Genomic DNA, 25,625 nt, shown 5'->3' on the forward strand with positions numbered 1-25,625 from the left:
GTAATGGATGAGACTGGCCAAAGCTTCAGCATGCGGAGATCTGCCATCACTGGGGATAACAGTTGCCCTCTGTGAGTCATTTTCAGATTGATGACCAATATTTGGTTAGGGTCCAAGGTTTTCACTGCCTAAAATAAGCTGGAGGCTGTCTGTGTGTGTGTCTGTATGTCTGTGTCTCTGTGTGTGTGTGTGTGTGTGTGTGTGTGTGTGTGTGTGTGTGTGTGTGTGTGAGTCAGAGAGGGAGGGACGCTAACAAATTCAGTGGACAATAAATCTGCCTTTTGTGTTATAGCTTCACCACTTCAACCCACAATACTATAAGAACTCAGACTTCACAAAGACTTTGTTGAGCTGTTTCCATATTTGTCATATTTCCTGTATTCTGTACAGTTCTTGTTTTTAAAAAAAAAATTACATTTAGCTGCATTAGCAGCGCATTGTAAGGATGGCTTACGCTCGATATATTGGTCTATACTCATCCTCTCAACAAATTGACACATCTTGCACACAGTGCATATATTTTGGTTCTCCAACTATGTATCTAAATGACTTTAAAAGAAGTCAGGGAGGTTTCTATGTTCTCAGGGTTGTAAGTTCCCAAAGTTCCATGTTCTCAGGGCTCTTGGTGCCAAGGGTTCTATGTTCCCAAGGCCCTATGTTCGTAGGGTCCTTTGTTCTCAGGTTCCTACGTTCTCAGGGTCCTGTGTCCCATGGCTCTATGTTTCCAGGGTTCTAAGTTCCCAAGGTCCTATCTCTTAGAGTCCTCTGCTCTCAAGGTCCTATGTTCTCAGCTTCCTACATTCCCAGAGTCCGAAGTTCCCAAGTTTCTATTTCCTCAGGATCTAAAGTTCTAAAGATCCTACAATATATCCCCAGGGTCCTAAGTCCCCAAAGTCCTACAGTATGTTCCCAGGGTCTTAAATTCCTGAGGTCCTCGCTTCCCAAGGTCCTATCTTCCCCGATTCAATCCGAACCCACAATAGCCCATGTCATATTGAGTGAAAAGAGAGCCGTGGAACATTTTTCCAGGTTCCCGTTATGTCCTATAGAGAGCTGGGGAACCTGGGTTCCTAATATTGACCATTTAAACATGAGGTACTTTGGACCCTGGGAGCCCTCTGACTTCTTCCATAGCACAACCACGAGGGTCACCTTTGTGTTTTTTAGGGAAATATTTCTACAACTACTGAATAGATTACCATAAAATTTAGTTTAGACATTTATGTTCCCCTCAAGATGACTTGCAAGAACTTTTACGAATACTTCAGATGCAGGTCTATTGGCCAAGTGTGTTTACGCTTGTTTAGGGGGAGAACATACGTAAAGCAAAAGATAAGCGAGACATAAACACACAACCGATATAACAAGCAAAGAGGTGTGAAAGAACGCCACTCTAAAAGGTGACATCTTGGTTAATGTTTACTTCGAGTGCATGAGTACATTTTTCTGATGCCGTTGTTCTTGTAATATCTTGAATGCAGGAGATCTACTTGAAAATCTGCATTTTTATGTTCCCACAGTTCTTCCAAGTACATGTTTTTTTCTGCCTTAAATGTTTAGCATTCAGCCAGAGACTATTTTCATACCTGTGAACACAGGAAGCACTCGCTCCTCTCAATTAATATGTACAGTGAACACACTTTACTGAAATGGCAGTCAAGCGTTCACTCGTCTGACAGCTGCTTGTAAATGGATCTATTGTTTTTTTTTTTGTTAAAATATAAAAGGTGCAAAGCGCTGCCACTGCCAAAGTGGAAGTTGTGTTCCAAAAAAAAAAAGTATGACATTTCTGTCTCATGACTGTCATCATGGGGGCAAGATCAAACGTTCATTTTTTTTTTTTTTTTTTATCAGATAAGCCGTGTTTTTTTGGTTTTTTTTGGCCTGTAGCTCTCATATTATTTGCTGTGTTTTGGCTTTGACTTGTTTAAGCTGCCGGTGATTCATACCAGGATGATGTCTCACAGGTTTAGACATTTGGTGGCAAACAACATCTGCAGCATGACATACCTTCATTAAGATTAATTACAAATATAAAGTAGGCTTGCAGCTTTTAAAATGTTAAATCAAACAATACAGGCTGATAAGAAAAACATCCCTGTGTGCCACCTTTTGTGCACCTGAGGCGTAATGATTGGCAGGTCACTTTGGTTTCCTGGTGAAAGTGATGTGTGAAAGCCTCTTGGAAATAAGTGCATCAGAGATTCACAAGTGCAGCTCAGGCTTGTGTTGGTCATTGAGCTGCCAGAGAAAGTGTCCACAGGAGGCTTAGGCTATTGGGACTCACTGTATGTGACTAATGAGTTCTTTGAAACCCTTTAAAACACCGGGGACCGGAGCCAAATGTGACATGTGTCTCAAAAACAAATGTGTAGCACAGAATCAGAGCGGGTATTTCAGTGTGTCGTTTGAGGTAATACTGAGAGCATCACTGATTTTCAAAAGTCTATTTTTTTTTTTTTTATCTCGCAGGAAATTATGGATGCGGTCCCTCGTGTAAATCGTCAGGTGTGCCGAGATGTGATGATCACGCCACGTTGTGTAAAAACCTGAACTCTCTCCACGTGCGGTTTTTCAGGAGAAATCAGTGCGAGAGCGGAGCGGTAGAAGATGTCTGCGAAGGGGAAGGGATGCGTCACTGGATTAGTGCCTGAGAATCCGTCCCAGCCTCTCCTCTCCTGAGCCTGCTGAGACGCCTCCAGAAGGGCAAGGCACTCATTGCTTCGCTTTCCCTCCAACCAAGCCTTCCACATGGTCCAGCCAAGCCTTACCTCCCCGCCAGGATGAAGAAAGAAAAGAAAACGCACGCTTTACTGTTTCTCCTCCTGCTCCGCGTTACTTTGGGTAAGGCTTTGCTTTTCTTTTATCGTCTGTGTGTGTGGGTTAAGACTTCTTGCCTTGCTCTTAGCTGGTTAATCCTCTAACGCACGTCCATCTTAGTGTGGACTCTACATGCCGCTTGTACTTCATTCATGTCTGTGTGTAGTTACCTTTTTCTTTGCATTTTAACACTGCAACCTAAAATGCAAATATATTGATGATTCATCTTTATTTCTCCCTCCTGCTTTTGATTCCCGCCCTTTTTTAGCAAGTGAGTGCAACAGTTCTCAGTTATAATGAATGTAAACATTTCTATTGAAAATTCATCAAAGTGTAAATGTGTGCATGTTATTTATGTGACATTTTGTTTGCATTTTACTTTGTATTAAGTAGCATTCTAATACGTTAGGTCATTGTTTTATTATTTTGACTTCTGCTCAAATAACTTGGTGCGTGTTTTTCTGTTTTGTCATAAAGGGCAATCAGACTACGCTCCATATTTTTATGATAATGGACCCAGCAGTACAAATGGAAATATGGCCTTGTTCAGCGTCTCTGAGGATACACCTGTTGGTAAGTCTCACTTGCGGTTTGATAATGATTTTAACGGTGATAGATTTGGGAACATCTCGGTGCGAGATGTTGTTCAGCGTAGTTAAAGGTGTGCGTAAGTGCCGAGGTGTGATAAAGCGATCACACGTGGTTTTCAGGCTCGAGCTAATCACTGTAAAACCTTCTGGATTGTGACGTACACCGAGACTTACGGGAAGAAAACAATATGGGCGTTAGCTCATCAACAAACGTGCTGCTTGCATGGAATAACAAACCCTGACAAATGAAACAAAAGGCTTTTGCACCTTTGATGCGTGATTTTAACGACAATAGAAATGTCCTGGTTTTCCTGCGTTTGATAGTTTGTTGTCTGTGTCTCTTTTTTCTCTCACAGGAATGCAGATCTATATCCTGAACGGCACAGATCCGGAGGGGGATCCGGTACGGTACGGTCTGACTTTTGAAAAGGGCGCCAAAGAATATTTTAGGGTGGACCCCAAATTAGGAAACGTGACTCTGATTCAGGAGCTCGACAGAGAGGTGAGCCTCTTAATGAAGACTCTTGTTCTGAGTGCAAAAAACAACAACAATCTGACTCAAACTGACAATAACATTCTCGTTTTCATAGGAACAAGATGAAATCTCGGTGCTCGTGAGCATAACGGATGGTCGCAATAAAGTACGTTTTTTTTTATTGATTATATGATATATTTTTGTTTATACTGTATTGTCGTTAATGCATTGCCGGTTTCATAACCCCCAATCTCTAATATTTCTACAGTCATATTATAAAACTATCATTTCATTTTAAAATCAAATAAAACAAAACTCTCGGAAAGAAAAAGAGACACAAAAAAAACATAGATATGTGAAAAACATATATCTCCTCCAAATTAAGAACCACACAGAATGAAAACAATGCTTACACTCTGTGCTCACGAAACAAAAACATGTAAATATGCATAGAATATTTTTCTGACTCCTTGGTTGATTATTTATCTCTGGAAAAGGTTGTTGTCTTGAAATAAATTCTCTTTAATGCAGATGTTTTTATTTACATTTTGAGAATTTGTTTTCTTGTCGCTCTCAGGTTGTTGAGACAGTGAGAGTGTTTGTCATGGACACCAATGACGAAACACCTGAATTTCAAAACCTGCCTTTCATCATTGATATTCCAGAGGTATGCAGTAGTATATTAAATAAATACACGTGATATAATTTGATTAAAAGTGTAAAGGCCTTCTAGATGTACTGTCAACAACACCTAACTCTCAAACAAGTGATGGTAATTAAGACTAACGTGAGTTTAAATGTTATCAAATCTCCGGTTTCTGTTGCAGGACACAGCTCCAGGAAGTAGCATCTACAGAGTCCAAGCAGTGGATAAAGACATGGGCTCGGGAGGCAGTGTTTCGTACTATCTACAGGTAATTTGACAGCTTCATTGTTATGTAGATGAAGCACAGCTGCGACCCTGGCAACTTAAAAAGATGGGACATTGAGCACTGAATGAAATATGCTTTTGAAACTGAATTAAAGGCTGCCAAGGCTACCACTGACTTTCAGGAACAAACTGTAGGCTTTGTGTTGAATTTTAAACGTTACATCTAAATTCATTTTTTTTGGTGGAAAGAGTTTTTCATGTGCACCTAATTCAAATTCACAATCCTTCCAGAACCAAGTATCTCCCAAAACGTTCACGCTTTTGTCTTGTATTTCTCGGACTACTGCATCTATCTTTACAGAAAAAGCCCGTCTCTAAAACGCATCGGCTCGGTTTTTCCAGCAACACGTGCACGGAAAAGTGACCTAATGTAAATTAGGCTAGTTAAAGCGATTTTAGCCCCATTGCACATGGCATCCAGCTGTATTCAGCGTTAATTATAAGACCTTTCACTAATCACATACAGAGTTATTTATAGCTTCTATTTATAGCCGCACACATCTTCTGACCTTTTAACTCTAACACCCTGAAATCGGCCAAGAGGTTTATCTTTAGTTCTCAGCTCAGTTATTTAAAAGTGTTAACAATAATTTCTTTTGACAATATCCTGTTATTTTTTTCTTTTTACTTCGGACTTTATTTGCTGCTTTTCTGTTGTTTGATTCCATTTAACTTTGTAATTAATTTAATTTTTTTTTTTTTAAAAGTATTATTACGACTGCACCATTAATATCTACATAGTGATACTGTTTATGTGTGGTATGGCCCTAGCACTTAGAGGGTAGACAGGAGGTTGAGCTGACATCATGAGAGCTGTGCTGCCATGTGGAGGGAGGAAAAGGGCATTTGAGTGATGGGACAGTATGTGGAGGGAAAGATTAATCTCATACCAGAGAGCAGTCTGGAAATGGTGTTACTTTAGTGGATTAAATTTCAATTACATTTGAGCGAGGCATTCAAGGCTTAATGGGGGGGGCTTAGGTTTGGTCCGGGCCAGCAGCTGACAGCACAGTAGCCGTTACTGTTCATGTTTCAACTGTGAGATAAAACTATCCTAAAAAGCTAAGGTTGAAGGGAAGCAGGTTGAGAGTTAATGCTGGTCGGAAACATCTCTGATGTCAGCTCGATGGCTCTTTCTTGTTAAATTAAAGTAAAAAGAAAACACTGATAACTGTGTGAATCTTTATATTTCATCAGACATCCCCGTTCACCAAGTTCACCATTGACGGACACAGCGGGATCCTTAGAGTCAAACCTGGAGAGACTTTGGACTATGAGACCACGCCGACACATTTTGTGACAGTAGTTGCAAAGGTGAGAGGTCACCGTCGCTCTTTTATTGCTGGGTTTGTGCCCAAAATACAAATGAACTTTGCTTGTGGATTTCTTCAGTCCTCAAGGCATGCGTATTTGCCATTGATTGCATTTAAATTCCATAAAATCTGGGAATTAACACAAATATGTGGCAAGATCAAATTTTCTTTAGCATAAATCAAATCTTAGCAGAGAAATTACATGGAATATAAAAATTACTAGAGTTTCTCAATAACCCCAAAGACCTCTCACGTAGAGCTTTTGACACATTTATTCTGATGGTTTTATAAATAAAAGCTGTTGGAAGGTTTTAATGAGCTCGTGTGATGAAGCGTTGAAAGTGTTGCTCCCAAAGTGAGTGTCATCTTCTCTCTGAGTAATACTGTAATGGATGCATCACTGGATTGCTTAGCCTCCGCTCTGTGTGTCTCTGTAAACAACACACAGTAGATAAGGCCACTGAAACACCTGTCTTAAATGGCATTTGGTAAATAACACATCAGATACTTTTAAGTTAAATTTATGATCAAATTCGCACTGATGCAAATAAAAATGACAGTTTCCACTGCTCCCAATTATTTTCAATTTGACTGGAAAGTGTGTCTTTAGAGGTGAATGTCCTAATTTTAACCAGATATCTAATGTTCCTGATAAAATCCTCCTAAACCCTGCACGTTTTGAATTTTAACGAATTACGTGCTGCCCATATTTCATTTGATTTTGTTTTCTGATACTATCATGTTGTTAACAGAAATGAATCTTAGCAGTAAGTAATTTCAACATTTAATTGATTAAGAGAGTTAAAAAAAAATACTTGTGGTTAAATTACATTTTAAAGGCAGATCATATTTTTTTGGGGATAAAAGTGTCAACTTAAGGTGTTGCTAAGTAACCTTTATAAAAGGGGTTGACACTGCTCTCTGCCTTTGTTTGTTTCCTCAGGATGGAGGTGGAAAGTACAAGGGAAAGCACCAGGTGTTGACCTCCACAGCCACCATAACAATCAATGTTATCGATGCCCAGGACATGCCTCCATGCTTTGTAGGAACTCCATACTTTGGTTACATCTACGAAGTCTCAGTTCCTGTAAGTCTTTGTCTCGTCCTCAGCAGCGAAGTCCATTATCTTTTGACTTTTATTTACATGCAGTAAATATATATTCTTTTTTTAATTACAGGGTTCTGAAATATTCACAGTGTATGCTAAAGATGGTGATCAAGGCAATCCTAACCCCATACATTATTCGTTTGTGAATGGTAAGACCTAAAAACAAGAAATAAGTGCCATTTTGAGCTGTTTGTTGTTTCAATGAAGGTGTACAACCTCGTTTACTCTTTTTCGACCGTGATGTTAACATTATGATCGGACTCCAAGCACATCTGCAGCATGTCTGTCTTCATCTTTCAGGTAGTGATGGCGTGTTTGACATAAATAGTACCAGTGGGTGCATCACCCTGACGACCCATCCCTCTCTGCTGAAAAATGAATTATATGAAATTAAAGTCCAGGTAAAACTCTTCTCCCACTTAAGTTTTTCGAGTTACTCTCATTACACTCATCTCTTATGAATATATTTACTGTTACTGCTGAACGTGTTGATCAATGTCAATTTATAATCCCAGGCGTCTGAGCTCGGGCCGAACAATCAACTTCTGGACTACGACGTTACCACGGTGACGGTCCGGGTGGTGGATCTCAACAACCATCCTCCGACTTTTTACGGAGAAAATGGACCGCAGACCAGGTTCGAGGTCACCATGTATGAGCATCCGCCTGCAGGGGAAATCCTCCGAGGCTTTAAGATCACAGTCAATGACTCCGATCAGGTAGATTTATTCACAAATTATTTCACGTCTCATTGATCTCTTGTTTTAGTCCTCAGGGTTTAGGCTGAGCGTAGTTTGGTGTTACTCTGCAATAACTCTGACAAAAGCAGTTGTCTCAGAATTTAGTTTGTTACTCTGCTCACAAATACATTTGATCTCTCAAGACTACATTGCATAAATGTGACAATATTTTAAAATGTTTAGGAAACCTGTTCATAATTGAAAATGAAGATGTTACTCAGTATTCTGTCAGGTTTATTCTCTCCATCCTCCCTCAGTGACTCATGTTAACATCAACTGACACATTTTCTCACTTTTTTTTTCAATCCATCGTGGTTTGCGGAAGTCATCTTGAGTCCGATTGAAGCCACTGTTTTAAAAAAATATATATATATTCTACTTCATCTTTGTATTCTGCTGCCTATTTTTAGGGAGCAAATGCTAAATTTAAGCTGAGGCTAGTCGGGCCGAGCCGAGTTCTTCGGGTGGTTCCCCAGACGGTCCTGAATGAAGCACAGGTGACCATCATTGTGGAAGATACATCTGGCATCGACTATGAAAAGGGAGCAACCCTCACTTTTAAGGTCAGACTTCATAAAGGACAACAAACCGTTGTTATTGTATATATATTTTATCTGACAGCTGGATTACCATTCAATTTGAATGCAGACGTGCTACATATGAAACATAAAATGTAAAAGTGTATATGAAAAATGTTCGCATGTTTTCTTCATGGGAATTCCAGTCTCACAGAGCTGCAGGAGTGGTTGCAGACTATTTTTCCCGTTTCTCTATAAACTAATGGATTAATTGACTAAACGTTTCAGCACTGATTTAATCACTTTACTTGCGTCTCTCTGCAGCTGCTGGCAGTGGAGATTGACACACCTGAGCGGTTCAGTGCTACCGCTGACATCCTGATCAACCTGCTGGACACAAACGACAACATCCCCAAATTCACGTCCGAGTATTACATCGCCAGGGTCCCAGAGAACTCTTCTGGAGGCTCCAGCGTTGTGTCTGTAACCGTGAGTCAATCACCATTAAACTCGGCTCCAACCCAACCAAAGTGATTATATAATCCATCAATCCTCCAATAAATGCATATTACTCAGGGCGGCTCATTAGATGAAAGCCGGTAGGTGCCAGACCAAAAAAAAAAAAGCTTATGCACTCCTGTTTTTTTTGTTGTTGTTGTTTTTTTGTTTTTTTAATTATTCCTTAGTATGAAATTCAGTATCTCCATGTCATACTCTGGCATATGCTCCATGTTTTTCCTTAGCGAGATGGATTATTACTAGAAACATTGGAGCGTCTGTGTCTCACTTTCCATCGTACTGCATGTACCCTGCAGCCAGGCAATATGTCCAATAGGCAGTGTGAAGTCAAAAGCTTAATTTTGCTCCAAGGTTAATCATGCTGACCCAAACCTACATCCCACTTTACGCAGTAAGAGAATCATACATGAGCTTAAGGCTCTAGCTGGTTATCCACAACCAGCTGTAGTAAAGAAAAAAAAAAAAAAAAAAAAAGAGTAGTGGACCACATTTAGACACCTTGTTTTTTTTAGTTTTTTTTTTTTTTAACACCACCATGTAACTATATAAAAGTTAATGAATCATGTATCAGGTAAATAATCTTGATTACAAAGTGCACACTTTTTTGTTTGTGTTATAAACATCGGGCTCATAATCTGTACTCTTGTTTTTTCCTCCAGGCAAATGATCCAGATTCAGGGCCTTGGGGTGAAGTCAAATACACGATTTATGGATCAGGATCCGATTTGTAAGTAAAAACCGTTCAGTCCTGCCAGTTTAGGTTCAGTCTGATCTGATTTTTAACCCCTGCATTTCCACAAAAGACTGAAAAGCTATTTTAAAGGTATGACTCATGAGTGCTGAGAGTGTCAGAGTGTTCGGTAAACTCAGCCAACAGGACACCAGTCTTGATTAATCTTTACCTTTTGATGGAAGAGGTAGCAGGAAACCAGTTTGATTGGCCCCTCTGCTGCACAAATAACTCGCTCTAAAATGGCTGCAAGATGCTGGCTAATCTCCTAATTGGATTGGATGGGTTAAAAATAGACAGCCTGGGCCATCTCACATAGGCAGAGCCAATTAACATGCAATGTGACAGCTGGAGCCACAGAAACGGCAGCTTTGAAAAGCAAGGCAGCATGCAGTGAAGGAAAAGTGAGAATTTATGCTCGTCTGCAGGCAGAGACCTGAGTTAATTGTGTGAAAGTTATCAGTTTCACTGCAACTTGTGAATTTTCACAGCGGAAAACAAGATGGAAAAATCGGCTGAATAAAATGACAGCAAGACCTGTTTTGAACTATAGAGCACTGTTGAGTACTTCACATTCGTTAAAGCTCCTACATGTGGATATTAATGTGATTATCATTGCAGTTACTCAAAAAATAACACAATTCGTGAAAAATTGAATTTGTCTGTCAGGTACTAGGGGGTGTATCGGTATTGCCACATTATCTATTTTTAGTACAAACACTGGAAAGTCCAAAAATCTCAAATTCTACACACAAAATCTTTGAAATAAAAAACTATTTTGTGATGTAAATATCACCTTTTTTTTTTTTCTTTCTGTAAACTGTGAAGTTCCCGTTTTAGAAACGCCTGTTGGGATGACACGGATTGGACCTTTGTGCTTGTGACTCACACTGTCTGATCTGAACTGCAGGTTTGCAATCAACCTGTCATCAGGCCTCATCACCACCCAGCCCTGGACCAGCCTGGATGCAGAGTTCCGGTCCAAATACAACTTTTACGTCAAGGCTGAGGACTCGGAGGGGAAGTACTCCCTGGCTGAAGTATTCATTACCGTCCTCGACATGAACGACCACTCGCCAGAGTTTGATGACAAACTCATGGAGAAGACCATGATCATCGGCACACTTGTCAAAATAGAGGTACATTATGCTGCATCATTTTCCACTTGTACTGAAAATCTATTTCTAAATGATTAGATGAAGCTGTTTGTAATCACATATTGACATTTAGAGACTGTTGTATTGTAATTAGTCGATTGAACAATTTATGCGAATTGTTTCATGGTTTCAGAAACAGTAACATATTTCCAAATATTCATGATTACAGCCTCTTCAGTTTCAACTTTTTTTTATTGTTGTTGTAAACTGAATATTTTGGACTAGACATTTGAAATAGGGACGTTCAGCTCTGTGAAATTGTGATGGGCATTTTTGGACCATTGCTTTGAGTTTCATAGAATTAATTGAAAAACAATGATAGTAAATGAGTCTTTCATTACAAAATGACTCTTGCAGTCCTACATTGTATGGAAGTCAAGGACCGCCTGTTAAGGATTAGAAATTCAGTTGCAGTTTATGTGCACATCATATACAACAAAAATGACACATTATTCTTATTGACAGCTCATTAAAATCCCAAAATGAACTGAAAAGTGTGTCTTGGTGTCCAAAGCCTGATCATAATCCTGAGCTCCACTTTTATTCAAAAACTATTGTGATAACATGAGCCTCATCAATATACTGGACGACATGTTCCATCTTGATAATGAACACAACCACTACATGAATATTGAGTCAAGCCCACATTAAACTGCAGTAAAACCTAAACAGTGCACCAAGTGTATATTTGTGACCCATCTTTAAAGATTTAATTCTGCAGTGGGAAGAAACGGGCTTCAGAAAGTACTGAGAGATAAACTGTAGTCTTGCTGATAAAAATGATCTCGTGGCCCTTTTTGTAATTTACAAAGCAAATATTGATTTTCTCATTAAATAAGACCACTTGATATTGGCAGTCTATTGTCCAGGTCATTGAATCCCAAATATGTGAGTATTTAAACCTATGTTCTTTTTTTTAACAGGCAGTGGATGAAGACGCGGAGTCTCCAAACAACGTCATCGAGTACTCCATCATGACAGCCGATCCTGACAACGCATTTGACATCAACGCCAACACCGGGGAGATCCAGCTGAAGCCCTACATCAAGTCCATGGAGATTGTGCAGAACATCACCAGGCTGAAGGACTGCAAGTGGTCTCTGGTGATCCAAGCCCGGGACCGAGGCTCTCCGTCCTTCAGCACGACAACCGTTGTCAATATCGACATCACAGAGGCGGTAAGACTTAGCTCTAGCTCGCAGCATGCTCACAGTGCTTCCTGTTCCAAGCCTCAGCTGTAGATCTACGCAGTTTAACATCAGACAATAGGCATTATTGTCATGCTACTGCTATCCTTGTTTCAGCCTGTCACATTTCACTGACCTCATCTAATTTGAAGGATAACACTGCCGTTTTGTTATGCTTTATTAAAGAAAAGAACCCACAATTAATTTATCCCATGAACAAGTCATGTCTGTGTTGTCACAGCCCAATAAAACTAATCCTCCGTTGTTGCCCAAAAGCTATTAAAAGGTACAATAACTTAATTTTGGGGCCACATATTAATTTGTTTTAGCAAATAAATGTGACAGTATTATCAAACCAACAAGTCCTCCAACCCAACAACTACGTAGGTCGGCAGTTCCCACCCTCAAATACGACCGACAGGAGGGTTTCTTTAGCGCCCCCGATTAGGATTAGGCACAAAATCCACTTGGTGAGGTTTAGGGAAAGATAATAGTTGGATTTAAAATGATCACTTGAACCGTCAGCTGTTGTATCGAACCAATCTTTTAACCCACCTCCTCCTATCAAGGAAAAACTAGCATTATATACGTCAGATGAACTGCGTCACTTCTCCGGGACAACTGCGAGTCATAATAAGCTGCTCCCACAAAATACTTATGGTGTCGGTTTTTTTTTGTTTTTTTAGAGGACAGTCTCCAGCAAACACTTGTATGCTGTACACAATAAAAGGATATGGAGCAACATTAGCGTTCATTTAGAGCTGTCTGTTTCTGTCTGCTTGCTCTTTCTAAAGGTCATCTATTTTGCAGCTCTAAATGTAAATTATGAAAGGGTCGTTTCTCCATGAAGCACATGGCTGTAGCTACACATGATATTTGTTTGGATGATAAACAGTTTTTGGTATGTCATATTTTAAATATGGACATGAATTACAAATGAACAGCACTATTATCCTTTAAGTTAGTCATTTACATGAATTCATATTTTTCATATTTTTCATGTTTTTACCTTACTTTCATTCAGTCACTCTTCATGATGACCGTTTTTGTTTGTGTTGTGTATCGTGCTTTTCAGATCAAAGGTCGAATTATTACACACTTCATGGGCCTCAGCAAGCGTCCGCTGACTATTTTCGGAATTTTTTTCAGCGTTGTCATGACCCTCATTTTACTAACAGTCTGCATATCAACAGTCCTGTACTGTAACGCGGTAAAAAGGTCCCGAATCAACCCTGAGAGTAACTATATTAAAGTGATCCGCAGAGCCAAGTGAGAAATAACTGATACCTCTACTTAAAAATATGTTTACTGACTGGCTATCGTCTGTAAAAGAGTACTTGAGCACATTTAAAGAAATACTGTCACAATCCCAAAATTTTTTTTTTTTTTATTATTTGAATTTGTTTTATTTTTTGAATGGAGAAAATACTACATACAATATTGTCTAAATATGTAGTTTTACATATATATAATGTTGACTACTTTACTAATACTGCCAAAATACTTCTTTTTTTTTTTTCTACTGACTCAGTAGATTTGGCTATCAAACTAACTAAGATGGAGCCTTTTACTTTATTTAAACCCATTTTAAACCTGGATTGGTTCACTTAATCTTCATTTTTCTCCCACAAACATGCACTTCACTGTCATTGTCTCATGAACTGTCATCCTCCATGTTCATCAGTCAAAGAGAAATCCTCATGCGCCGCACTGCCAGACGCATTCCCAACAACACTGTCGTGCTTAGTTCATAGCTTTGCATCAGCTGTCCCGTACTGTAGGAGAGAGGAAGACAGGTGTTTGAGTGTGAGTGTGAGAGCAGTAGGTTGTTAGTAGTTATGTTGTTTGGGCCTCCTCTGCCAGTGCTTTGCACATCCATCTCTCGTGCTTGCATGCTTTGGAGAAATGCTGGGTCAAGGTTTGGATTCAGATTCAAACTATTTAATTTATGCTCTTTTACAGACTCCTCTCAAGGGGCACATGGCGGCCTTTTTAATGAAAAGTAGGGACAATCCTTTGAAAGCACTAGGCATGGTCACTGTTATCATTACTGTAATGGTAGGAGTGACTGTCTTAATCTCTACGGCTATGTACATGCGCAACTCAAAGTCCAACAGGATCATGCCGGCACGTCGTATTATTAAGAGGCGACCCATGAACCAGGAGCCCTGGACCTTCAAGATGCCCGTTATCACATTCGTCAGCCCCGCAGATAAGTTTCTCATCAGAGACCCAGAGGGAGATCCCCAGCAAGGCACCAGCAGCCCCCGGTCAAAGCCTCCACCCCCTGTTGCTCCGTGTCTGCCCCCTCCGCCTCCATCCAACACACGGTCCAGCGAGAGGCCCCGAGCAGTCCCAACAATATCTGGCACGCTGGCCTCCAAAGGCTCCAAGAAAGCAAAATCTAGCCGCCGCAAAGAGGGAAACATCAGCTCTGCATTAGTGTCAGAGTTGAAAATGAGGCTGGAGCAGAAGATCCATGAGAACAACCAAGGTTATTATTAATTCAGTCACACAAGCGTCTTGTTTACGGTTGCCCGGTTCATCTTAACTCATCTCACCTGAGCTCCCATGTGGTGATCTGGAAGGACGGGCCTACCTTTAGTTTATTCCTTGAGTGAACAGTATAACAGGACAGTTTACAGATACTCTGGTCCTACGACGCGATATTGAAGAAATGGGCTGCACTGCATCCTCCGCTGACCTGTTTGAGTAAAGAGAAGAGAGAGTTCCTGGTGTAGACAATTCACCACACTGCCATCTTGAGGAGGTTTACATCATCCTCACAGAAGGGAACACCACTGTAAATTGCCCGGGAAGAGGATTACTAAGACTTACTGTGTATCCATAGGTTGCATAACTTCCTGAAAAGTGTTATGTTCAGGACCCTGGGAGATTTTCAACACAAAGTTTTCTTGCTCACTGGAGCATGAAGTTGAATGACACAGTCATGAAAAAAACAAAAAACACCTGCTTATTATGAAGTGCTAAAGGACCCGTGTGTTAATATTTTTACTGTGTTACATCAGCCGCTTCAAAGCTGAGAAGTTGCTCTTTTGTATGTTTACAATGTGCCACTGTAGGTTTTCACAGTAAGATGAGCTTGCTTTTATTTATTTAAGTGAGTAATTCTAGAAAAAAATGCTTTTATATAAATGTACATGGGTCCATTGAATTATTTTCAGTGTATATTCATATATATATGATAAGATTCCCAGTGTATCTTGCAGCAGTAAATAACATTAAATATTATCTTATTCCACTAGAGAGATAATCAAAATGTGTCGTTTCCTTGAAATTTTCGAGCTCACATTTCCCTGTATATAACGTGCTCGGACATTTCCTTTATAGATATAGATATTTAAATGTAGACTCTGTGTCAAACATTTTAGCGTCCACACAGTGTTACGTTACTCTTCAATGCCTTCAAATGTAGGCAAACCAAATGTCCTCGCTGTTATAATGATCTTGTATCTGACTCTATCTTAACTTATAACTATTCAAAATAAGCTGAGATAAACTATCTTAAACATAAATTACACTTGCCTGGTCCTTTGAAGTAACATATTTGTACCGTCTTTGTACTGTCTTGATTTTGAATAAATATTTGAAAATGTTTTGGCCGGAGCTCCATTTTTTTTTCCAGATGCTCGTAGTTTAATTCAGTTTAGTTTATCTGTTCTATTTTTTATTTTTATTTTATTTTTTTTGTAGTTTTGTTCAATATTATTTGATTAATGTAAGACTTTAATAAGGACAAATACTTAAAATCACTCAAGTGAGAACAGCATACAGGACACAGATGTAAACATCGTGGTAAATCAAAGGCCACCTGTATTAATAATTAGTAATCTACGAAAAATCTGTTTTAATTTAATACCCACTGCTGTGCTTAGTTGTAAGTATTTGTAGTTACTTTATACTTCGACTTCCCTACTTTTCAGGCACAAACATTGTACTTTTTTCTCCACTATATTTATCTGACAGGAGATTTTGCATAATACGTAGCTTACACATGCTGTAATAATACAGCCCAGTATCACACCAAAGGGTGTAATACACAGTCAGTCCACTAAAGGGTACCATGTCAGTGTCACGTTTGTCTCGCATAGGCATGAAAAAGACGCTTATTTTAAACATAATCTTTACCTAATCCTACCAAAGCAGTTTTAGTGCCTAAACCCCAGATGCTTTTTTCACACCTAGGCGAGGCAGAACATGACACAGCATCCTCCAGTGGACTGACGGGTGTCTTACATCCTTTGGTGAGGTACTGGGTTGCTTAATATGATGCATAAAGCTAGCCTGGTGGGGAATTTATGGGTCTGGGTACACTCCATAGAGAATCGTTTGCAATTGTTCTTGAGTGAATTTTTTTGTAAACTTTTAGAGCAGCTTTAAACAATCGAAATGCGCTGAAACTCAACCTCCGCTACGGCTACATTTATACAAAAAACACTTGACTTCAATGTCATCGCACTTAAAAGCCGACACTAGTCTCTGATTGGTCCGCCCTTCAGAGTGGCTAAACGAATGTATTCTTCTTTTCTCCTCTGTTCATAATTTCTGGACCACCTACATTTATTGTGTGATCATTTTGAGGGATCTGAGCCCTAGCTTCAGAACTACAGGGCTTAACTACCTAAGTGTGCACTAAGTAGTTCAAACTGGTTTCACCTCCACCGGCTACAGTTTATAAAATCTACCGATGTCATATATACTATAAAAATTTAAAAAAAACTTTCACTTGTAATTAAATATTTTTACTTAACAAAAGGGCCTGACTTCTCAAATCCTTACACCTATTTGAATAGTTGATATACTCATGTTTAATAGTAATTAACAGTTTTAAATGTATAAGTTATATCTGTTAAAGTAATAATATCTAATCAATGACAGAAAGACTCCACTGTGGTTTTGACGCACTAAACATAATTTAAATATGTTACGCTTTCGCTCTGTTTGTCTGCACAATTGCACTGCAGACACAGTAAGCTGAGAGCCGTCATTAAATGGAAATATCATGTCCTGCTGATCAAGATTCAGCTGGAAAATAACTTTAATCTGCTTAGCAGTGTATGTATAAATGCACGGGAAAACTCTGCTTATGTAACAAATCCTCTGAGTGATTGTGCTGAAAAATCTAAGTATGTCTCAGCATTTGTCTTTGACGTCCCTTTAATCCACATTAAAAACACAATCTCATTCCGATACAAGGGAGCAAATCTGCAATATGTAAAAAGAAAACAATAAAAAAAAAAATTAAAAAAAGACTTTTTTTTTTTTCAACACAATAACAATGATCATTAAACCGTCACACAAGCTACTCAGTTCTGATTTAGCCTGGTGACGCGAGAAATATTTAGCAAGTGTATGCGAACATTTATAGATACATTTTCAAAATTTAAAAGTGCATATGCAGTATGCAGTATGAAAAAATTGTGAAGAAAGTGACTGAAAGAAAAATGCATATTAGCACAGATAATAACAAACTTTCCCTGCAACAAGGAAGAAAGGCATCATTTCAAGCTGGTAGCTCATATATATATATTTACACTCCAAGCCCCAGTTTGTGCCTCTCGTGTAACATTATAGTCACAGAATTGCAATAAGAAACACATTTTAAAACAATAAGCTTATTATTATTATTATTATTATTATTATTGTTATTACATATGTAATTTCTGGCTTCTTGGGAAGAAGGTTGATTTTATGTAGATGGTCAAAACAGTCTGTGAGGATTCAGGAAATAACCTCATGATCTTGGATATTTATTACAATACAGGGAGGTTAGCTTTGTGACTCAGATGTAAAATTAATACACGAGAGGCCCAAACTGGTGCTACGCTAGAAACAAATATTTATTTATTTTTACAAATATACATGTATGTACAGTTCTTGACTTTGGTGCTAGTACAGGTGAGCTGCACTTCCTCCTTTGCCCTTATTCTCAGACTTCCGCCCGTTTTTGGGCTTCTCCTCCGAGTCCCTGCACAGGGCTTCGTCGCTGGCCGCCTGCAGGCTGTCGAAGGTTCCCTGCCTCTCCATCCCCTGCAGGTTCTCTCCATGCATCCTGCGCCTCTTCCACAGATCCACGCAGCGCTCCACGCAGCCGAACCTGGCGTCCGTGGTGCACGCATACATGCCGGCCGGCACGGACAGCACCATGGCGCACACGATGACTACGATGTGGATGAGCCGCTCTCTTTGCTCCATCTCACTAATGTCGCTTCCCGTCACAAACACAATGCACTGGCCTTCCCTCGGTGGGTGATTCTTCAGCGTCACACACACCTCGTATTTGGTGACAGGAAGCAGATCACTGACTGAGTAGCTGTTGATGCCCGGGCCGATGTAGATCATCTCCTTCTTGGGTGAATTGTATTTGCCAAAGTGGATGGTGAACCAGGTTTCTGTAGGGTTGTCTGTTTCTGCATACCACTCCAGGGTGATGCCGTAAACTGTCTGCTTGGCGATGCGGACGTCGATGTTGGCATTCTCATCAGAAGACAGCATGGGGACGGGTGGAGGCAGGGGAGCGGAGGAATTGGAGGAGGTGATGTTGAGTGTAATGTTAACAGAGGAGTTGCCTATAAAGTTGTTGGCTATGCAGGTGTAGAGTCCTCGGTCTGCCAGGTTAAGGGAGGGGATCACCAGCTGGGAGGTGATGGTCTCCTCATCTATGTGAGTCTCTGTAGCTGCAGGGATGAAATAGAGAATCAGAGTGTATTGCATTTAAAGGCTCGTTTATCTCGTAAAGACATGGGAAGGTGACCCTTAATATCAGTATTACAAAAGTATGGTTCCCGGATCATAAAACCCTGCAGCCTGAAAGTTGAAGACACACCTCAGTGAGTGCAACCACAGCGGGTTCACAGCGGTTTAATGGATCACAGTGATAAAAAAAAAAAAAAAAAAAAAAAAAATCTTACCAGCAAATCCTTTTATAATCTTCAGACCGTACATCCAATGAATGGTTGGGCCTGGCCTGGCCTTGACTAAGCATGTGAGTGTTGCATTTGCTCCAAGAAGTAAAGTGATGTTCGTCTCTGGGGCAGAGGCCGCTGGCTTCATGCATGTTTTTAGCTGGATCTCGTGGAAAAACTTGTCCGCTTTGGAGGCGGGGCCTGAGCATGCCAAATACGAGTTCATCAGGATGATGGGAGGGCTGACCGCCCTGATGAATTCAACAAAGCCCTTGAGGCGGCAATCGCATAACCAGGGATTGTCATGCAGCCCCAAAACCACATTGGACACCAGGCCTTCTTTCCCCCATGCTTTCTCTGCAGTTTGGTAAAGAGGCCAGTTAATGAAGACTTCTTTCGATATGACACTAAGCTGATTGAAGGATAAATCTAAGTAGGTCAGTGCAGTCAAGTGTCTCAGAGCATGTTCCGGCAGCACATCCAGTCGATTGTGCTTCAGGTCCAAAATCTTGAGTTTCGGTGTGTCCTGGAACGCCGTCCACGGCACCGAGGTCAGCTTGTTCCCCTGTAGCCTCAGTTCAGTCAGGTTGGCGAGCCCCTCCAGGCTTTTGATGTTCATCAGGGTGACCTCATTGAAATTCAGCCAGAGGAACTCCAAGGTACTAACTTGAGAGAAAGATCGTCGCGGTAACTCAGTCAGGTGGCAGTTTTCAATTCGGATTTTAGTGAAATTATCCGGGATGCCCTCTGGGATTTGTCCCATGGAGGTTTCCATACATAGTAAAGACCTAGAATGGTCGATGACAAATGTTATGTTAAGTGGAGCTAATGACAAATTTATATCTGATATACTATATAAAGATATTCTTGTAGTACCAGTTGCTTTTGTAAAAAATTATGAATAGTGTTTGTCCAAAGGTTTCTGACCACTTTGGCTACTAGGTTACTTTTAGAGCAACACAAAATAACCTAAATTTAAAAGTTCACTCACCTGCCCGAGTTATCATCTGTACAGGAGCAACCGAACAGACAAGTTGATGATCCAGAGGTGATGAGATAAAATACCAAAGTGATGCGTAATGCAGCAGACAACTTGTCCATGTTCCTGGACCAGCATGCGAAATAGGCCTGCGAGGGCAAGACATGCTAATGGCCTGCATGGAAGAAAGCCTATTACCTCAATCTCCTTTGACGTAACACTTTAAGACACCTGTGAGACACAGGAGATGTATTTATAGCAATGGTCCACTTGGTCTTGAAAACACTGACAGATCTGCTCAAAAGCGCACAAATGTTGCTCAATCGAAAGTTTTGTCAAATTATGTTTGAGTGTGTTGCAGTTTTTTCTTTTTGGGATATGAGACTTTGCATCAACTAATTGAATTAATTCGTCCCCCACCAAAAAGAAGTAGCATCGACATGACAGGAGGCCCATTTGTATTAAGTGGGCCGGAGTCCGTCAGGCTTAGCAGCAATGAGAGGGAGCGCTGCAGAGAGACAGGGACAGATGTCTGAAAAGGACTGTAATCTGACCTCAATAATCTGAACACTGGGTGACTCTCAGGTTGTTAAAGGCCAAATCATCATAAAAAAAACAAGTGTGATAATAGACAATATCCACAAACTTTCAATGTTTTCCTTTAATTCCCAAGTTTGAAATTAAGCATGTATTAATTATTCACTTTTGTTAGTTTCCTCACAGTCTCCCTTACGGGAAAAACATGGATTTACCATGTTTTCCACATAGGACACATGTGAAGTATTACATATGATGACAAGTATTGCACATGTTTTACCACGTGACAACATACGATAACATAGGGAAAATACGTACAATGTTTTCGCATCTACATGGACTTCACACATTACACCATGAATTGCCGAGATGTGCCGATTTGTGGATCGATTCCTACTGAAATCAAAGATGATTTCCAGACAGACAAGAAAACAGTATCTGAAATAACTCGGGATTAGCACACTGCGCAGCGCTCCCAATCATACAGGTCTGACTGTGATAGTAGACCAGCACCGATGTATTCGTTTCCCACTGGAGTTCAGAAAGTTGTATTCAAATGAAATATATTTGTTCAGTCCTTCACATACTTGAGGCCCAACATGTAATCTGCATAGCATATGTTGTGTTTATATTTTTTTTTTTAAATGTTATACTCTAAATAGACATATGAACATTTCAGACTACCTCTCAGTATTAATAATGTGTCTAACTCAAGCATACTCTTTTCCTCACATTTTGTTTGTCAGGATCTGGTCACCTTACTCCCACTATGTACCTCCTCTCCTCTTTTTCTATTGAATATCTGTCTTATGTTGCTCGTTTTTGATCTACATTGACTGGCCACACCAACCTGCCCAGTGTCTATTGTCTCTCTATGCTGTTCTTTTCTCTCTCCGCTCCCCCCTCACCCCAACTGGTTGAGGAAGGCGACCCCCCACCTCTGAGCCTGGTTCTGTCGACCCTACTATATAAAGTGCCTGTCATCTCAGGCACTTTCTGGTTCTATATAAATGAAATTGAATTGAAATTAATCGAGCTCACCCCTCCACTACTTCCATGGGGTTTTACAAAACATTATTAGTTTTGGTGCTACCTCAAATTAGCCATATGTTGCACTACAGCTGCTTTCATTTTTCAGCAATCTGCTTAAATATTTATGTTCATTAAATAAGACTTGTTAAGGCATATAACAAAATCTCTCCTTCAGTCAAGATGAATATTGATTTATTAAAAAAAATTCTATTCCGAGAAAAAAAGAAAAGCGTTTTTAGGCATGTATCAATATAAAAAAATATTTATTTATTTTCATACCATACATACATACACATATATTTAAGGTTACAAATATTTACACGTTATAAAATTAACAGTATTTTAGGTTTTTGATCCAACAGTAAACCTGGCACGTTAACATCGTGCTGACATACAAAATAGACTAAATAGACTGCTGGTGCTCTAAATACTTTCTGTTTTAAATTAAGAGTTCAACACAGTGCAGAGGTTACATCTTGGAAAGAAAATTAAAAAAAATAGATTGGGTTTAAAAGAGTTTAGGGCATCCAGACATTTTTCTCCGCAAAACAAAAACTTTAAAACAGCATCATGAATTAAAAAAAAGGTTTTTTTTTACACATTTACACTATGTAATTATTAAAACTGTATATTTTCCCTTTTTTGCTGTCCACCAAATGAATGGCAGCTTTTATTCCCACAAGGCTGTAAAATAACTTTGTATCCAATGTTAACAGACCTGTCAGTGTCCTCTGAAGACCCCTTAAAAGAGGATTGTTTGTGACTTTAGGGTCTCTGTGCACACATCACAGGCCGTTAGAAAACGAGGCGCATCCTCTGGAAATTGAGGCGTACGTTTGGTTTCAGCAGAAGTACTCGTTAGGTGGCCCCTCAGTCCTGACTGTGGCCCCTGAGTCAACACTAGACCTCGCTGAGAGCAGCCTGTTGGATTCGTCGGGATTCATCCGGGTCAGATACTCGCCTTCCATCCCTTTAGTTTTCCCCGCAGGGCTGAGGGTCTCAAACGTGACGTACGAGTCCTGCATTTCCTTGGATTGTCTCCCCAGCAGCTTTTTGTAGCGTTTCTTTATCGCCCCGCAGCACACGATCAGCGTCAGGGGGACAGCAATCACGCACGCAACCGTTATCACCACCACATTAATGAGCTTCTGAGTGCCACTGGCGCTGGCTGCCTCATCGGTTGAGAAAATTACACACTGCTCCTTTTTCGGGATCAGGCCTTTGACGCAAACACAAGCGATGTACTTTGTCTTGGGCACCAGCCCCTCAACAGTGACCCGGTTCTTTCCAGCGCCCACATTGATCCGGCGCATGTCTCTCTCACCAAATACAGCATATAGGACACTAAATTCGGTAGTGTTTGTGGCAGTAGGCGCTCGCCAGTTTAGAGAGACGGTGTGGTCAGTGTCTCCAATAACCTTCACCGAACGCACTACCCTTTTCTCCGGAGCTTGTTGTAAGGATGAGGCATTGGCCGCTAAGTTACTCAAAGCGTTCGGTCCCACTTCCACCGGCCTCTGAGCGTTTGCCACTTTGCCTCGTCCCTCAGAGGCACCGTCAGAGATGCTGTAGCTCTCGATCTCGTATTTCCCAGTCACACCTTTGCCGTTAAGAGGTTCAATGATGGGCTGGGCGGCCGCGGTGGTCGGTGGAGGAACATATCTGGCAATAAGTTTTTCCTGGTATGCCGCTCTTCCGATGCCACCGGGTTTCTTCCCTCTTCTCTTCGAAACACCACCACCTGCTTCCTCTGACCGGATGGAATCTGTGATCACCAGGGAGATGATGGCGTCTGCGGTGCCCACAAAGTTGGAAGCTTTGCACACATATTTCCCAGAATCTCGGTAGGAGACCGCAGGCACGCTCAGAATCGACCATATGATCCCTTCCTTTGAAATCTCTTGCTGGACTGAAAAAGCAAGAACACCCACGGAGTTAAGCAGATTGCCACAAAAAGAACGACTTTAATCTCATTGACACTTTGACTCGGACAGAAATAGACACCGTTCTAATTTAAGCACATCTGGAATTAGTTCAGCAGAACTTACCAGTGCCGTTCATTTTCTTGCCGTCAGCGCGGCTCCAGGACAGCTCGGGGATGGGGACTCCAACTGTGCCGCAGCGCAACAGGACGTTGTTGCCCAGTGAGCTCCGGACACGAGCCACGGCCGTGTGCACCCGAGGGCCCTGGCACCTCTGCAGCTCCGCATCGCTGAACAAGACCCCCGACAGGCTCTCCGGATCGGCGCACCTCAGCCGGGTGTCGATGAGAGCCACGGATGATGAGGGGGATTTCTGAAACTGGACCAGATCGTACAGTCTGCAGTCGCACAGCCATGCGTTGTCATGGAGACCTGTAGAGGAAAACAAGAGTGACAAAGTGCTGTCGGTGAAACGAAAAACTGATTTTTAATTATGCTTCTGTAATGAGCCATTTTAAGACCAAGAAGCTGTTGATAAAATAAAAAGACTTAGTCTGACAAGTTGACACACTGCACACAATAACTATAATTAGACTAATCCCTAACTCAGCTTTAAATGCTGCTGGTGTCGATAAGTGTCTCTCATGCAAGGCAGCTTAAAAAGAATACTTTTCAGTTTCCTAAAACGCCAAAGCTTTATCCTCACCAAGAATTAGTTTGGAGGAATCAGAGTCTTGGGAAGGCTTCACACTCAGCCACATTGTGAGAACGTCAGCAGGAATGGTGGTCAGACTGTTGCTGGATAAATCCAGATAGGTGATGTTCTTTATGTACACGGTGGCCTCAGCCAGGATGGTGGAGATCTTGTTGTTGTGCAAGTCGAGGAGCCTCAGAATGGGCATGTCGGTCAGAGACTCCCAGGGGAAGGAGGTGAGGGAGTTCCCGTCCAGCCTGAGCTCATCTAGGTTGTAGAGACCCTTGAAACTGTCCGTGCTCAGAGAGTTCAGCGAATTGAAAGACATGCAGAGAAACTCCAGATTGTTGAGGTAGTGGAAGTTGTCGCTGGAAATCCGTGTGATTGCTGTCTTCTCTATACGCAGCTTTGATGTGTCAGTGGGGAAATTTGGAGGGATCAAAGTAATCTCTGGATCATTGCAAAGCACACTCCTGCAAGAATGAAATAACAATTTATAACATGACATTTAGCAGTAACAGCATTAGAACCACCATCAAATTTGATGGGGTTGTAAAAGTGCATTTATATAACAAAACGCATTTTATTCCTCCATTTCGTAGCTCTATATAAAAGAAATCTATAATATGGTTTGAGAAAAACGTAGTGTACTATTGTTCCGTAACAAGCAAAGGAGATTAAAAAGCAACTCCAAGTTAATCCTCCACTATAGAGTGACTGAATAGAGGAAAGCTGCGGTGAAAATCAATTTGGCACGCAGAAGATAATAAAACACGTGTGCTGAGAGTAAAATAAATGTTATAATTTAAATGAATTTACCTTGCTTTGGATCCGTCGCTTAATTTGTGGAAGAAGCAGCTGCATTGAGCAGGACATGAACTGCTCATCAGAGGAAGAAAAACTAAAGCCAAACAAAAAGCAGCAGTAAAATGTCGACTCATTTTTGTCCTGCACGCAACTAAACCCTATGCAACTAAACTACGATTTAAAAAAAAAAAAAGAAAAAAAAAGAAAACAGGCGCTGCTATTTGGTCTAACGGGACGTCGTATGCATCGTGCCGGTTTGCAGGCTCAGCTCCACACTGCTCCGACTGGTCTGAATCCTGAGATAAAAAGGATAGGCAGGGATTAGTGGGGGACTTGGGTTATTTTCATTCACACGATTAGGCTGCTGCTTCCTGGAAGCTGATAGGCTGCATAGTTTCTCACTTCAATTCTCCAAGAAATACTTTACAATAGTTGATTGGTTTGATTGACTATTCAAACTGTGAACAACAGTCCTTAAATGAAGCGGAGGCTGCAGGAAAGGTGGATATCTACCATACCGCTCTTTTTCATGTTGCCTCGAAAATTTAATAAACAAAAACTAATTATTTGACTATTTGTTTTAATGCTGCAATATTTTTACAATTTTGTTTCAGTATTACTCTCGTCAAGGCTTGTTACC

The 25,625-nt window shown here is 40.7% G+C and overlaps 3 protein-coding genes across 3 annotated transcripts; 1 reads left to right on the plus strand and 2 right to left on the minus strand.

The window, feature by feature from the left end:
* Nucleotides 1–2,403: 2,403 nt before the first annotated feature.
* Nucleotides 2,404–15,704, plus strand: LOC138617144 (cadherin-related family member 1a). Its single transcript, XM_069691904.1, has 17 exons — nucleotides 2,404–2,844; nucleotides 3,298–3,393; nucleotides 3,767–3,912; nucleotides 4,001–4,051; nucleotides 4,463–4,552; nucleotides 4,713–4,799; nucleotides 6,014–6,130; nucleotides 7,073–7,216; nucleotides 7,308–7,386; nucleotides 7,538–7,638; nucleotides 7,753–7,956; nucleotides 8,388–8,540; nucleotides 8,820–8,984; nucleotides 9,674–9,741; nucleotides 10,655–10,883; nucleotides 11,825–12,079; nucleotides 14,051–15,704. Exons 1-17 carry the CDS (start codon nucleotides 2,784–2,786, stop codon nucleotides 14,591–14,593), a joined length of 2,589 nt encoding a protein of 862 aa, XP_069548005.1. The 5' UTR covers nucleotides 2,404–2,783; the 3' UTR covers nucleotides 14,594–15,704.
* Nucleotides 15,705–17,998: 2,294 nt separating this feature from the next.
* On the minus strand, nucleotides 17,999–20,115 carry LOC138616739 (leucine-rich repeat, immunoglobulin-like domain and transmembrane domain-containing protein 2). Its single transcript, XM_069691264.1, has 3 exons — nucleotides 20,006–20,115; nucleotides 19,021–19,802; nucleotides 17,999–18,786 (listed from the first exon to the last, which is right to left on the minus strand). Exons 1-3 carry the CDS (start codon nucleotides 20,113–20,115, stop codon nucleotides 17,999–18,001), a joined length of 1,680 nt encoding a protein of 559 aa, XP_069547365.1.
* A 1,772-nt stretch (nucleotides 20,116–21,887) lies between these two features.
* Nucleotides 21,888–25,119, minus strand: lrit1b (leucine-rich repeat, immunoglobulin-like and transmembrane domains 1b). The gene is made up of 4 exons (XM_069691266.1): nucleotides 24,998–25,119; nucleotides 24,191–24,651; nucleotides 23,611–23,916; nucleotides 21,888–23,471 (listed from the first exon to the last, which is right to left on the minus strand). The coding sequence occupies exons 1-4, from the start codon at nucleotides 25,117–25,119 to the stop codon at nucleotides 22,405–22,407; spliced, it is 1,956 nt and encodes a 651-aa protein (XP_069547367.1). The 3' UTR covers nucleotides 21,888–22,404.
* Between the last annotated feature and the right edge of the window lie 506 nt (nucleotides 25,120–25,625).

The sequence above is a fragment of the Brachyistius frenatus genome, unplaced genomic scaffold (genome assembly GCF_029030835.1).
Source record: "Brachyistius frenatus isolate BFR_SWC_R1_liver_20210118 unplaced genomic scaffold, ASM2903083v1 Contig_11, whole genome shotgun sequence".
NCBI lineage: Eukaryota > Metazoa > Chordata > Actinopteri > Embiotocidae > Brachyistius > Brachyistius frenatus.